General features: G+C 39.0%; 1 protein-coding gene across 1 annotated transcript in view; it reads right to left on the reverse strand.

Moving 5' to 3' along the window:
* Positions 1-15,885, reverse strand: part of AR (androgen receptor) — a 209,103-nt gene extending 193,218 nt beyond the window's left edge. The window contains exon 1 of the mRNA XM_055120752.1: positions 13,204-15,885. Coding sequence (XP_054976727.1) covers positions 13,204-14,726 — 1,523 coding nt within the window. The 5' untranslated portion in view covers positions 14,727-15,885. The remainder of the gene's footprint in view (positions 1-13,203) is intronic.
* Between the last annotated feature and the right edge of the window lie 239 nt (positions 15,886-16,124).

Below are 16,124 nucleotides of genomic sequence, written 5' to 3' on the forward strand. Positions count from 1 at the left end.
TTGTGAGAAGCTGCATGTATTACACAGTAATTAGAACCTCATGGTTACAAGATATACTTGCTCTGTGTTCACATAAAGTGTGATACTTCATAGCTATGTAACTTCAGAAAATATTTTAATCTTTCTGATATCATTTTCCAGTGGTTGTTGTGAGAATTAAACTAGTTTATATAGTATACCATATTGGCATTCAGCAAGTGATAATAGTGTTATTATAACTTTTTTCTCAGTGGTTAAATATGTTTCTCATATATACTTTTATAAGGAAGTAACACATAACCAAACCTCACAACAGATACTAATGGAAAGGTTTTAGCTTTAAGTCTGAATTTATGCCCCTTTCTTTGACTGTCCTTCAGATGCCTCATTTATTAGATATTCTAGCCAGATAAAATGGCCTCCTATGTTCCATTAACTCTGAGATTCTAGAACCTAAGGCCATTTCTTTTTTTTTTCAAGAGTTTATATTCTTTTTTTTTATTAGTTTATTTTTAATTAGAGAGTCATCGTGAGGGTACAGTTACAGATCCATACATCTTTACCTAATCAGAGAGAGAGAACAAAAGGGAATTCCCTGCCATAGTGGCAGGGTGGGGTGGGGGGAGACGGGTCTGGGGAGGGGGGGAGGGATGTTGGGTTTACGGGTGGTGGAGGATGAGCATAAGGCCATTTCTTTTGCTAAGGGCCTACTTCTGGTTTTGTACCCTGGGATCACTCTTGAGAACCTTCTTTAAAATTTGGCAAGAAGAGATTTACTTCCACCCTCTCCCCAAATAGTCTCAAAATTACTCTGAGAAAAATACCCTGCTGGAAGGTAGGAAAACTGAGTTTATGCTTTGGTTCTATTGTTAGTGTAAGTTTTAGCCTTGACAAAGAAATTGCCTTTTTCTAAGTCTTTGTAAAGTAAAATGAGAGAGGGAGATGGATATAGTGATGTTATCTTACATTTTAATTTGTTCTTAGTCTTTTTTAGGGGACGGGCACACTTGGCAATGTTCAAGATTTACTCCTGGCTCTGCTATTCAGTAGTCCCTTCTCAGAGTTTTAGGGGATATTGAGTTGCCAGGGATTAAATCCAGGCCAGCCGCATGCAAGGCAACCACCTTACCCCTGTACTATCTCTCCAGCTAAATAGAACAACAATGAAATTACAGCCACATATTGCACAATTCGTTCGACCTTTTAATATTTAAGAACTCTAAAACTAACTGAAAAGACGTTATCAGGATGTTCAGCAGGTACCTCAAATTTTTAGATCCAAATTTAAACTCTTTATTCTTATCCACAGTGCCATGTAATTGCTCTGCCTATAATCTTTATCATCTCTGTAAACAGTAATCTCATTTTTCAAAAGGATAAGATAGAAAGTGATGCTACCAGTCTTTGTTGTCTTTTTATCCTCACAATTGAAATATAATATGCCAGTAAATTCTGCAGTTCTACTTGCAATTCAGAATCTAGATGTTTTGCATTTCTCCACCTTTCTGTTCTAAGTCACCACCATTTTTCATTGCATTGCTATAATAACCTCACCTTCCTGCTTCTCTCTTGTTCCTATCATTTCTTTTCCACAGTTAATAAGTGAACAAATAAGTGTATATAATATCAAAGAGTAGCAGACATTATGAAGAATATCTTGTTAAAACACTCCAGACTATGTTAATTTTCTGCTCAAAATCTTCTATTTGATCCACATATCAGAATAAAACTCAAAGTCCTAACAAAGACATATGATATAGCCCTCACTGTCACTGTATCACTGTCACTGTCATCCTGTTGCTCATTGATTTGCTCGAGTGGGCACCAGTAATGTCTCCATTGTGAGATTTGTTGTTAACTGTTTTTGGCATATCAAATACGCCACGGGGAGTTTGCCAGGCTCTGCCATGCGGGCGGGATACTCTCAGTAGCAGAGGAATCAAATCTGAGTCGGATGCATGCAAGGCAAACGTCCTACCCACTGTGCTATCGCCCCAGTACAGCCTTTACCATTAGTGATTAAATTAGAGATTAGTCTTCACTAATATAAACCAGTCTTATAGGTCTCCCTTCTGTTCTATATCAAGAATGATATTGCATCAGGTCATTTGTATTTGTACTAACCTGTGACTAGAATATTCTAACCTAAATATTTCTAGGGTAATGGTTCATTTAATTATATTCTTCATGTACTGGATCAAATGCCACACTCATGTAAGTTCTTTCATGACCAACAAATATAATGCAATATTTTTCAATGTCAATTTCTAACTCCCTACTATATGAATTTATTTTAATAAGCTTTCTAAGGTGAGAGTACCCTCTAATATATTCCATATGAACTTTATCACAAAACTGAAAACTCCACAAAGGGAAGGAATTTTGTCTCTTTTATTCATTGCTGTACCTCTGGTGCCAATGTCAATAAATTTGGTATACAGAAAATGTTCATTAAGTATTTATGAAATAAATACAAGTCTACTAAATAGAACAACAGTGTAATTACAGCCACATATTGCACAATTCAATTCATCATTCTGGTAAATGTGTAAGACCAGATGCCTTAACTTTTACTAATTTCTATAACTGATATAAGTTCAATTTCTTTTACCTCTTTCAATCTTCATTTATGATCTATGTTGTAAAAAGGAATGAGATTTTTTTCTTTTCTTTTTATTTTTGCACTACTGGAAATCAAGCCCAGGGCATCATACATACAAGGGAAACATTATGCCACTGAACTACATCTCTGTACCAATATGTGATTTTTTTTTTAAAGCAAAACTTGATTTGAGAAAAATGGAGGAGGATTAAAATCCTAGCAGGTGGGCCAGAGAGACAGTTCAGGGGTTAAGTTGCCTGTCTTGAAATCCTGGATCTCCCACTTTGAAAAGGACTGTAAGCATGTCACATAACATCTCTAACTATAAGATCTATAGTGGGACTAATAGTATTCTAAAAGCATGAATAATATTAACATGAAATCTAGATCCTTGTATAGGATAATAATAAAATTAAATAACAGCATATGAACTACTTTGTAAATTGCTACCAATATTTGGCCAGTGTTACTTTACATTCAGAAAAAAGATATATAGGCATCCAATATTACTGAAAATACATTGCACTTTTGGAAAGAACATTTTAGATGAAGTTCTTAGTATGACATAGCGTATGTATTGTCTGGTATACTATATAGTGGTCTGACTCAAGTAATCTCTCTTTTTTATTTATTTTTTATTGAATCACCAAGTGGAAAGTTACAAAGCTTTCAGGCTTAAGTCTCAGTTACACAATGCTCAAACAACCATCCCTTCACCAGTGCACATATTCCACCACCAAGAACCACAGTAAACCTCCCCCCCACCCCCACCCCCCCAATCCCCCACCTCGCCTGTGTAGCTGATAAATTTCACTTTACTTTCTCTTTACTTTGATTACATTCAATATTTCAACAAAAAAACTCACTATTATTGGGAAACTATAAGTAATCTCTCTTATACATTTAATACACCTAAGGAAACCATTCTCCTGCTGCAGGACACATGCGCACCCCTAGTGGTCAAAGAGTGAAATACACTTTCACAAGCAAAGAAATTTTAGCAACCGGAAGAAAACTAGTCCATGATTAAGGTGTGTTACATTTTAGATAGTTAGATCATAAACAATGCTTTCATTTAATTTTTATGTAGTTCATAATTAATTTATTTTGTTCTTTTCACTTATCTCTCTTAACTAATACCTTAAAAACCTAAAATTATGCAGAACTATAATCAACACAAAAAATTTTAAGAGGACAAGAATACAATATTTTGCAGTTCTAAATATAGAACCAAAGGTAAAATACATTCAGAAAAAGTGCTCTATATATTACTATTCCAAAAGAATACTTTTTGATCTAAGCATCTTCACTGGCTCTCACTCTAAACATAGACCCTTTAATTGCCTTTGACTTTAATCACTCATATTATCGCAAGCTAGTGTACTCAAAGACATCAGAACATGTTCCAAGAAAGTACAATGATGTAGTTATATAAACTTGGAAGAAACTAAGAAAACACTTAACTGAGGTTGGACGCACTGTTGAAAAGACAAAAATAGATCCCAATGCCTTCTTGAATTTACCCTTTATTGTCTTTCCAGAAATACCATGTCCCAATATTTGAAATATCCATCAAGACCTATAATCTATTATCCTAACTAAGGAGGTCAAGGATCTCTACAAAGAAAACTACAAAATGTTAATTAATGAAATAAAAGAGGACACGAGGAAATGGAAACATATTCACTGCTCATGGATAGGAAGAATGAACATTATCAAAATGACAGTACTCCCCAAAGCACTGTACAGATTCAATGCGATCCCTATAAGGATACCCATGAAAAACTTCAAAGAAATGGAGCAAACACTTCTGAAATTCATATGGAACAATAAACTCCCACGAATAGCTAAAGCAAATCTTGGGAAAAGTACGATGGAAGGCATCACCCTCCCCAACCTCAAACTCTATTATAAAGTGGTGATAATCAAAACAGCATGGTACTGGTCCAAAGGTAGATCCGCAGACCAATGGAACAGGGTGGAATATCCCTACACGCAACCCCAATTGTATGAACATCTAATCTTAGATAAGGGAGCAAGAAATGTGAAGTGGAGCAAAGAAAGCCTCTTCAACAAATGGTGCTGGCATAACTGGACAACCACTTGCAAAAAATGGGTTTAGATCTAGACCTATCACCATGCACAAAATTCAGGTCAAAATGGATTAAAAACCTCAACATCAGACCAGAATCCATAAGGTACACTGAAGACAAGGTTGGCAAAACTCTCCCCAACATTGAAGCTAATGGTATATTCAAAGATGACATGCCACTGACCAACCAAGTGGAAACAGAGATAAACAAATGGGATTATATTAAACTAAGAAGCTTCTGCACCACAAAAGATACAGTGAACAAAATACAAAGACAATCTACAGAATGGGAAAGAATATTCACCCAATACCCATCAAATAAGGGGTTGATATAAAACATATACAAGGCACTGGTTGGAATCTACAAGAAGAAAACATCCAACCAGATCAAAAAATGGGGCAATGAAATGAACAGAAACTTTCTCAAGAAGAAATACGAATGGCAAAAAGGCACATGAAAAAATGCTCTTTATCACTAATCATGAGGGGACTGGACACTGGTGGAGGGATGTAAACAAAATGCAAACATGAAAGTTCATAAGTTTGTAAATGTAACGTATGGGGATTCACTAATAAAAAAAGTAACAGAAAATTTTTTAAAATTTTTTAAAAAGACCTATAATCTATTGCGTGTGGTTAGTTATGTCTCCCCCTGATCCACGGAGAATTAGACTTACCCACAGGTAATATTGTTGACAATTTTAACATAGTTAAAATAAATTGGTCCATTTAATGCCTATATTTAAAATCTGTACTATTAAATTGTCGCCCCAAAATCCTCCGTCACTCTCAAAGAGCCAGGCAAGCTACCCAGAGTATCCCGCGCGCATGGCACAGCCTGGCTAGATACCCGTGGCATACTCAATATGCCAAAAACAGCAACAACGATGGTCCTCATTCCCCTGATCCTGAAAGAACCCCCAATAAGCCATCAGGCTACACTAGCACACAACAGGGAAGAATGGAGATGTTACTGGCACCCGGTCGAGCAAATTGATGAGCAATGGGATGACAGTGATACACAGTGATACGGTGATACCATTAAATTAAGTATCTCTTCATATTGATATAATGGTATTGTGGTTTTTTTCCCAAATAGCTATGAGCTCTTTAAATATATCAAGATTGTCCCTGAATTGTGTCCCATTTAACATCATATATTTATAGGCCACAGTTTGGCTTATATCAAGTACTCAGTGAAAACTAGTGCTCATTTTTTTATAGATTAATACTCTTTAAAATTATTTTCCTAGAGTATTCTCAAAAGATAATGGGTCAGCATAGGACCTTTTGCTGGGAGACTTTATGTTCACTTACCATTAATCAGGACACAACAGCTCAGATTGAATAGATATCAAAAAAACCTAGAGTGTTAATGAGTTTGTTCTTCATAAAGTAAATTTAATTTTTCTACATGCTTATGTAGTGCATACTTGAAAGTAATTTCAAATTATATGAGAGTAAATGAACCATTTCTTCATCTAGACTTGCTCCTCATAAATAGCGGCATTCATTTTATCAAAAAGACAACATAGAAAAACATAAAATTATGACTCCAACTGATTCCAGAAATCTAAACAAAAGACAAATATAGTGATTTTTTTACCTAGTTTGCATCTGTTACATCTGTAAATCCATTTTCTGTATGGAAATACTCTAATAGTTAGCAAATGCAACGACCATAAAGAAGACTATCATCTATATAAACCTCACTAGCTTTTTATGTCTTTCCTATGACTTTCAGATTTTTGAAGCACTCATACTCATTCAGCAATGGGCCGCCATTACCTATTACAATCCATAAGTAGGAAACATTGGAAACAGTTTAATTATGCAGTTTCCATACAGAAGGAAACAAGAATATATATGTTTTCATTTTCAGCCCAGCGGAAGAAACATTCTCTCCCTTAAATTCTGGAGATGTTCAAAACCCATATACTTTGAGGAAGCTTACATAACCAAGAACAATAAACAAAAATAATTTAACTATATACTGTCAATGAACAAGTTAAACATGAAAGCAAAAATATGATTAATAATTACATCAAAATTAAATATCTAGGAGTAAAAATATAAATTAAAATTACTCTTAAAATTACTCAACTGAATCAAAAACTAAAAAAGTTTTAAATGGAAATGTCTTATGCATTATTATTAAGATAGCAACACTCCTCAAATTTTTCTAGAGTCAATGCAATTACCATCAGATTCATAATCTATTCCTTTATATAAATTTATAAGCTAATCCTCATATTCATATAGAAATTCAAAGAATCTACAATAGCCAAAAATAATCCTGAAAAAGAATTGGATATAAATAGATAGTACAGCAGGTAGAGCAAGGAGCTTGCCCGGTGTGTGTTCAGCCCCAGGTTCGGAAGGGAACTGAACAGGAACAGAAGGGAAGGGAAGGGGAGGGGTGAGGAGGGGAGAGGAGGGGAGGGGGGAAGGGAGAAAGAAGGGAAGGGAGAAAGAAGGGAAGGAAGGAAGGAAGGAAGGAAGGAAGGAAGGAAGGAAGGAAGGAAGGAAGGAAGGAAGGAAGGAAGGAAGGAAGGAAGGAAGGAAGGAAGGAAGGAAGGAAGGAAGGAAGGAAGGAAGGAAGGAAAGACATGTGAAAGGAGGGAAGTTAGGACATGTAAAAGGAAGGAAGGATGAAATGAAGGAGAGGTAGCCATTTGAAGGTTTAAAACTTACAAAAACCTTGCAGTGATTAAGATAGGATGGTACTAATATAAAGATAGATATAGGTGAATAAAATACAGCTGAGTCCAGAAATAAACTAACATTTAGTTACATAAAGAATGCCAATATAGTTAAACATGGGAAAGATTTAACTAATGACGTTGTGATGCTTAAATATATACATCAAAATAATGAGGCTGAATCACTGCTCACATTTTATAACCATTTTAATAGATAAACTCTTTGAATGAGCTGAGCTTTAAGGAGGGAGGTCTGGGTTTAAACCTTGGCACATCATGGCCTAAGGAACATCATCAGGAGTGATCCTGAGCCAGAGCACGCCCCAAACCAAAAATAAAATAAACAAACTCAATGATCAAAAAATTAAATACAATATCTAAAACTTTAAAACTTTTTTTTGTTTTCAGGTCACACTCAGCAGTGCTCCTGGGTTACTCTTGAGTCTGCTTAGGTATCATACCCGATATGACTTGGGAGATTATATATACTTCTGGAGATTGAACCTGGGGGTAGAGTATACAAGGTAATTGTCCTACTTAATGTACTATCTCTCCTGCTCCCAAACTATAAAACTCAGAAAAAAATATAGGTGTGAATGTAATGTAAACTCAGATTAGGCAAACCAATTCTACACATTCCTAAATCAAAATAACAGGCCACATAAGAAGAAAATAGACTTAATTTCACCAAAGTTAAAATTGTTCTGCTTCAATAAATGCCATCCTTCAAATTTAAAAAAAATACAGGATGAGATAAAATACCAACAAATCACAATGTATTATAAGATTTACAACCAAAATTGTTAAAAACACAACTTTTACAATTTAATACTAGAAAAATAACCCAGTTAAAAATGGTTACTGGAGGGAAAGTAGAGAGGGGTCGAAGAAATGAGTAGCAGGTAATTTGGGGATAGAATTATGGTGGTAGGTGTGGTGAATACGGCATACATATGAAGGCATAAAAGTAATCCCCCACGATTCCATTATATTATTGATAATAAATCAGTAAGAATGAGAAATGTTTCTAGACAATTGTCCAAAGAAAGTACTCAGTCATTAAACTTTTTTTTCAAAAATTCTGATATTATAAGAAATTAGAGTAATGCAAATAAAATCACTTTGGGAGACCATTTCTCAGCTCCTAAGACAGTTATAATTTTAAAATGTGGAACTGGAGAGATAGCATACACTTTTTATTCAGCTTGATCAATGCCCTGCATGGATCCTGGCATCACATGATACCTTGGTGGTCTCTGAAAACTTATTCAGTTGTTTAGGTAATTCTAGACACCGAAGAACCTTCATAGAACCATATTCTCTAACTATGGCAACCCTTTATTCTAAGGCTCTCTATTTAACCACAGACCCAGCCAGCTGGCCTAGAATCACAAGCAGGGGCCCTGGGTTCCCTCTGCACTGATTAGAATTGCCCCTTCACAAAAAGAAGAAAAAAAGAAAGGATTAACAGGATGTAAAGAAATTGACACACATTATATGTGTCCATAAAATAGCATATACATTTTGTGAAAACAATTTGGAGTTCTTCAAGGTTAAATACAGAAATACAATATGACCCAAAAATTCTATCCCTAGTTAAGTATCTAAAGGAACTGCTTTTGAAAATACTGGAAAGCTCTGACCCAGATAGAGCTAAGAAGGGAAAGAGTTCAGTTATTCACAGACTTTGAGAACCTTTTTAGAAAATTCTCCACTGAGAGAGATAGCAGTAGAAAAAGTACTTGACAAAATCAACAGGTCCTTAAACTACCTAGTACAGATCCCTTAGCAACTGTTGAATAAAACTCCGAATTCAAGGGAAAAGCCCAAAGTTTCATTTCGCAATTCACACCTCATCATTTAAAGACTTAGGAGTAGTGGAGCTGATCTTATCTGTTTATTTCCAGGTTGAAAAAAAATATCTTTAGAAATTTGCCTCATGTATAATGAGAAAAATATCCTGAGAAGTAGAAAGAAGAGTCAAATGTCAAAAGCAAGAAAGAAGTGGAATAAAAGAAAACTGGGTACAGGCAGTACTTGAAATGGCTTTAGACAAAAAAAAATAGTGGAGGTAAGGAGTGGTAAAATATTTTCTTTTCCTTCTCCCACTAACCTCACAGAACTAAAATTTGTGTTGTTTTTTCCCACCAAAATCATGATATCGGGTGAGTTATAAAATAATATCCTTACTTGTCTTACACAGACAGAATTCAGTCCCTTGCCTAAGCAAGGTTCTGATAGAAACTGGTAGTTATAATTGTAGAATAATAATAATAATAATAATAATAATAATAATAATAATAACTTTCTCATTAACTCTATGACAAAAATTACTACAGGAAAAATACTTAAAATGAATTGAATGATCAAGCACCCATCTGTCCACCAGTGTAAATTTTCCACCACCAATCTCCCCATGAAACATGAAAGCTTTGTAAGTGTTGTTCAGGGTGATTAAATAAAAAAAATTGAATGGTGCAAGATTAAGTATATTTTATCAGATCTTACAATTCAAATAATAGAAGACCTGGGATATTTACTTAAGCTCTAGAAAGAAAATACCCCTCAATGTCAGTTGCAATTAGAAAGCTATAGGCTTCTTCCAAAAATCTATTACTAGTGGCAAACTTTGACAGACTTTATTGATACTTTATGGACAAGCAATAAGAGTTTTGTATGGTAACATATTGTACATTTTTTTCCAAGTGGAAAAATAGAAAACCCTCATTTGGAAATGGGCTACTTGCTTTGGGTTCAGGTTATTAGTACTTTGAGAGAACTCACTAGTTATTTGTTAGCCATGAAGAAATAATGTTTCTTTCTAAAATACTGAGCTCGAAAGGTCCATGGACTGAAAGCCTCTCTCCTCTAAGCAATATTCTGCTTTGCATAATAGACCAACTGCTCCTTTCAAGATAGTCATAAAAAGCTGGCTGACAGCTAAGGAAGAAATAGATAAAAGGTACTGAAATGCCTTAGTTTGGAAAAAAGAGTATATAAGGATTTGCCAATATCAAAGAACTAGGAAACTATGGTCTATCAAGACCAGAATAGATCACAAAAAGAAATATAAAATGTTCTAGACAATTTATCTAAATATCAATTCTAAATACCTCAGAGGCCCCACTGGGCCTCAACTCCTTAGAAAAAAATATTTGTCATATTATTGTGCTGCATTCTGGAATACAAATGTTAAGTGAGACAGTGGTTAGGTAAATCGTAGTCTTTTTTGATATCTAAAAGAGACCTCCACAAATAATCAACAAAGTTTCATATAAACCCGTACATTTTTATTACTCCTTTTATTCAAACAACATGTTAAATTAAGGTTAGGAAAAGAATCAACTTCAGTTTCTCTCTTCTAGGAAAAAAATTATAGATATATTAAGCATAACATTTTTCAAAAGTACAAAAGTTTAAAAAATTCCCCAACAATTAACTATTGCATATTAACATACACAAACACAATTGGAAAGAAGAGATATATTTAATCTCAGGGAAATAATTCTAAAGGAAGCCTCTAGAATTGTTGAGATATTTTACTCAAAGTTATACATATTAGATTCAATTCAGAAAATATGAGTGTTTTGACTTAAAACATGCCTGCCTTTCACCAACCAAATCACATTATTACAATGTAAGTGAAAGAAAGAGTGAAGAAAAAGCCCGCATTTAAATTGGGATGGGGGATTGGTTGCATTCTTATTAACTTGATATGTTTTAATAAAACAGTCAAGAATTTTCTATATTAGAAATGAAAAATCTTTGTCTACTCAAGAGCCAGGAATACCAATTTTCCCGTTCACTGGACGCCACACAATCAATGCAACAATCACAAACAAGGAAGAGTTAAATATTTGTGTTCCTGCATCATATCCTACAAAATATTCAATATTTTATATCATTAATTTAATCAGTCTTTTGCTAAGTAAACAATTTCCATTAAGACATGATAAAAATAAAGTAGCTCACTGTACAACTGATAAGAAAAACGTTGTTGTCTTCAGTCACTCTAAAATTTTCATTTGCTTATTCATCCTGTTAACTGATGTGGGGGTGGGGGCATGTAGAAAAGGAAAGTTTTCAGCGACTTGGTTTAACATCATGATAGATAATGGCACACCTTAGATGTCTCTCTCAGAAAAATTAATAGAGGAGGTTCCACTTTGGCAGGCCAAAAATATACAAAATAAGACTACAAAGTAAATCCATTCTTAGGAAAATAGGTGTTTTATTACATGCTTAAAAAACATGGTCCCCAATTTTAAAACCCAACTGAAACAACCCCCCACACACACATTAACAGTATAAATGAAGCCTTTGAAAATCCAGTAAGCCAAACATTAAAATCTCAATAAAATATAAAGCCTGATAAAACCCCGGTTCTTTAGTAATCCAGAAAATATTTTCTATGAAATCCTGTTCTCTTTCTTTTAATACTGTTGGGATATTTATCAACCTTCCAAGAACAGAATCATCACTGAAAGAAGGCAAATTGTAGGACTAAAGTTGTCAAAGATATCATGGTTGATAAAATTTCAAATCACAGATAAAACCAAATAGCTACAAAAAGAGAACAAGACATGAGTGCGTGAGAACATCAACATCAAGCAGAACTGACCAGTTAGTTATTCCCTCCCTAGCCGAGATAAACAAATAGCTTATTTTTCTGCAGGGTGGGGGGGAGTTGTGGAGGAATCTTCAACATAGTCTCCAAGAATCTCAACTAACGGGGTAAAAAGGAATTTTTAATAAGTAAAATGAAACTAACTGCTACTTTTCTCATGTACTAATTAAAACTCTTGGACATGTTTATGTCTCATAGGTCACTAGCAGTTATTACTCAATTTGTTAGAGCTAACAGCTAATTTTAAAATACAACGTGTGCTAAAAATGAAGAAATATACCGAAGAACCTCACTCTTCCTTCCCCAAAGCAGTTTTCTCAGCACACTAGAATAGCTAGAAAACCTTTAACCACTGTCCCCAACACTTTTATAAATCAAACTCAAGTTGGATTAAATTTTCATAACAGCATAGTTTCCTTCCTATAGATATGATTGTAAACTGAAGCTGAAGATGTATATTTTAACAATCCACAGAGAAACACTTTACAAGAGAAAATCAATTGAAGCATCTGCTTCCAACATAGTAAATATGAGAGTGCAAATTCTAACTAGCATTTACTAAGAATGCCCTTTAGTTTACTTCCACCTTTGTGTGCCCTAACCCCGCCTGGCTGGATTTTCTCATCAGATCTCCACCTATGTGGCAAATCTTGTTTTTTTTTCCAGGGATTTGAATATCCCTCTTCTTCAGAAACCTCTGAACCCTGGACAATGGCTAGATAGCAAATCCTCTCAGTCCCTAGGAGGAGACGCTATTGGATTTTTTGGCCCAGGTTCTTAGATTTTAGGAGGGGAAGAGAAAAAGCAGTTGGTGGTGGGGGGGGGGGGGGTGGATCTAAAAGCTGTGTTTCATAAGGTGGTTCTTGCAGTTGGATTTACATTGGAGCTCTGCAGAATACCAAGTCATATGAGGCAGTGAGAATTTTAGAGTCTCTGGGTGGGAAATCGTTAAAGAATAAGAAGGCTAGCACCCAGAGTTAGCAACAGCAGAGGGTGGGAAACATAGAAGAAGTTTGGGGCCAACAGGTATATGCTTAGGTCATGTACTCAGGAAAGACTCCAGCTTTAGGGCTGCCTTTTCTAAGGAACCTTGATGACATCCCCCACCCAGTGCAGAATATTCACGAGGAATGGAGAGAATAAATAGCCCAGTTCATCACAGATTTAGTCATACTAAAATATATTTCAAAAAGAAACTTACCGCATATCACCATAAGGTCCAGGGAAGCTCTCCATCCAGGGGCCCATTTCGCTTTTGACACAGCTGGGACTTGGGTAGGACACTCTGCTCACCACCCCGCCAGGATACCACATATCAGGGGTAGGAAAGTCATTTTCCTGGCCTGTTAGTCCTTGGGATGGACGAGTATAGGCATAAGGGACTACAGCCCCGGACTCCCCGGTGGCGGCGGCGCCACTACTGCCCCCACTACAGGGGGCATACAATTGGTTTTCTTCAGCTGTGAAGAGATTGTGCCAGGAAGAGGAGGGAGCCGCTGTCGGCGAGCCTGTGCCGGTGGCGGCGGATCCTGCTGCACCCCCTCCATGCAGGCTTGCCAGGTCCCCATAGCGGCACTGTGCCGCTGCAGCGGCCCAGGCGCTGCCATAGTCCAGGGGGTTCTCCAGCTTGATGCGGGCGTGAGGATGAGGAGGTGGTGGAGGAGGGGGCGGCGGCCCCGTTAGCGCTATCGGAAAGTTGTAGTAGTCGCGACTCTGATAGGAGGCAGCTTCATCTAGGGTTCCAGACTTGTAGAGCGACAGGCTGGATGGCAGTTCAAGTGTTCCGGAGCTCACTGCTTCGCTGCTGCCGGTGCAGCCAAGACTCTCAACTTCCAGTCCTTTGGCGTAAGCTGCTTTGAAAGGAGAATATTCACAGGTATCTTCGGTGCTTTTGCCGGACCCGTCATCCAGCAGAGTACCTTTGCATTCGGCGATTGCAGCGCAAGAAGTAGGACGCAGAGCGGTTGGACCGCCCAAGAGCTGCGCGTACATGCAATCCCCCCGAAGCTGTTCACCAGGACTCAGATGTTCCATTGCCTCCACACCCAAGCCCATGGACACCGACACTGCCTTACATAACTCCTTGGCGCTGTCGGAGATAGTCGAGGTGCCCCCTAGATAACTGTCCTTGGAGGAGATGAGAGCCCCGGCGGCCTCCCTCACTCTCCCGCTGCTGCTGCCGCCTTCTGATATCACCTCTTGCTGCTGTTGCTGCTGCTGCTGCAAGAGTTGCAGGGTACCCGCCTCGCTCAAGATATCTTTAAGATCAGTAGAGCAGCTACTTAAACCCGGGAAAGAGGGACCCAGCAAAGACAACGTGGATGGGGCAGCTGAGTCATCCTCATCCGGAGGAGCTGGCGGCTGATGCAGCCCCTTGCCCGAGGCAGTTGCGGCTCTGGTCTCTGATATGCAGCTGCTCTCCGGGTGGTCCTCAGTGGCGGATCTAAAAGGATGCGGTTCCTCATTCAGGGCCAAGTAGCCTGTGGGGCCTCTGTTCAGTGTTAGGGGAGAACCGTCTTCATTCTGATGGTGCTGCTGCTGTGGGCTTGTCTCCTGCAGCTGCAAGCGGAGGCCTGGAGGTGCTGCGTTGGAGGCCTCAGGGTACCTGGGAACTGGATTCTGGATCACATCACGCACACTCTGGAACAGGTTCTGGAAAGCACCTCGATAGGTCTTTGATGGCGGGCGGGGATAGACCCTCCCCACCCCTAACTGCACCTCCATTCTTGAGCTTGGCTGAATATTACACTCTATTTCTTCACCCCGCCTCCTCTTGCTGAGAAGAAGAGTTCAACAGGCTGTGATGCGTAGCTGCGTAGTCGCTGCAGCCTAGCTGCCCACCTGCAGGAAGCTCCTGGGAAGGAAACTTGCAGGAATGGCCACCGGAAAGTAATCCAAAGGTGTAGGACTCCTGCGGGGGGGGGGGAGTCCCCGCTGGACAGGATCTGACCTGCTAAGGCTCAGTCCGTTCTTGAATATTTGGGGGGCAGATGAAAAAGATGCTCAAATCTTAAAGGGAAAATAAAACTGGAAAAGCCCAGCTATCCAAACCCAGCGTCCAATGAAGCAGGTGTAAATACAAATCGATTTCTCAGTTCTGATTTTGCTTGTTTTTCTAGTTCCCCCCTCCTTCCTTTTCGGTTTTTGTTTTGGTTTGGTTTTGGTTACTGAAACTCTGAATGCCTTTTCATGGTTTGATCTCTGGCCCAGCTAACTGAGAAGGAGAACGCAGGGGGGTGGTGGAAGGGATTGAAGCGAACCTGGTGTCCCACCCTGCGTCCCGCCTAACCAGCTAAGTCTCGGTGCAGTGCCAAAGCCGCTCCCCAGTCGCCCAGTTCCCCAGAGCAATCTTTGCAAGAAGCACTGAGCTCGCCTTCCTGCAGCCAAAGGGAGTTACCTCTTCGCAAATGGGCTGGCAGAGCTGGGCCGGCTTGGGGGAGGGGGTACGGCAGAGAGGAGAGTGCAGACAGCAGCAGGAGAGGAGAGCCGGGAGAAGGAGTGGGGTGTCAGGGAAGGGGGAAAGGCAGCCGTCAGTCCTACCAGGCACTTTCTTGGCTTCCTCCGAGTCTCTCGCAGCTCTAAAAAAACTTCAGGGAGGAGGAAAGGGCCGCTCGGGGCGGTGGCTTCGCAGCCGCCGCGCTGCAAAAGGCGTGGGCTGTTGCCAGAGCCTTGCTGAGCTTTAGGTACTGCGTTTCTTGGGCTTCTGTCCCGCACTGGGGCTGCAAGCTTGGTCGCTTTACCTCTGTCGCCTACTCGGTCGCCAAGCTTCCTCGAGACCCTCCGGCTCTCCCAGCACACTGGTTCCCCGGGATCTCCGAGTGGGCGCTGGGAGGTGGAGAGCAAATGCAACAGTTTGCGAGTCGGGTCCCGCCCCCGCAGGGCCGGCCTCCTTGCCTTCCCACCTCCTTTTTTCCTCCCCTCCCCTTTCCTTTTCTCCCCTCCCCTCCCCGTGAGCTAATGCCTGGTGGCTTTGGCGCAAAGAGTCCCTACGCAGCGTGGGTGAGGGCAGAAAAAGATTCTAGCTCGAGCCAGGCAGGACCCGAGTTCTCGAAATCTCCTGCTCTGCTGGATCAGGATTTAGGGACCAGGGCTGTAGCTTTAACAGGGCGCTTGATTTTGAGG

The sequence above is a fragment of the Sorex araneus genome, chromosome X (assembly GCF_027595985.1).
Source record: "Sorex araneus isolate mSorAra2 chromosome X, mSorAra2.pri, whole genome shotgun sequence".
Taxonomy (NCBI): Eukaryota; Metazoa; Chordata; class Mammalia; order Eulipotyphla; family Soricidae; genus Sorex; species Sorex araneus.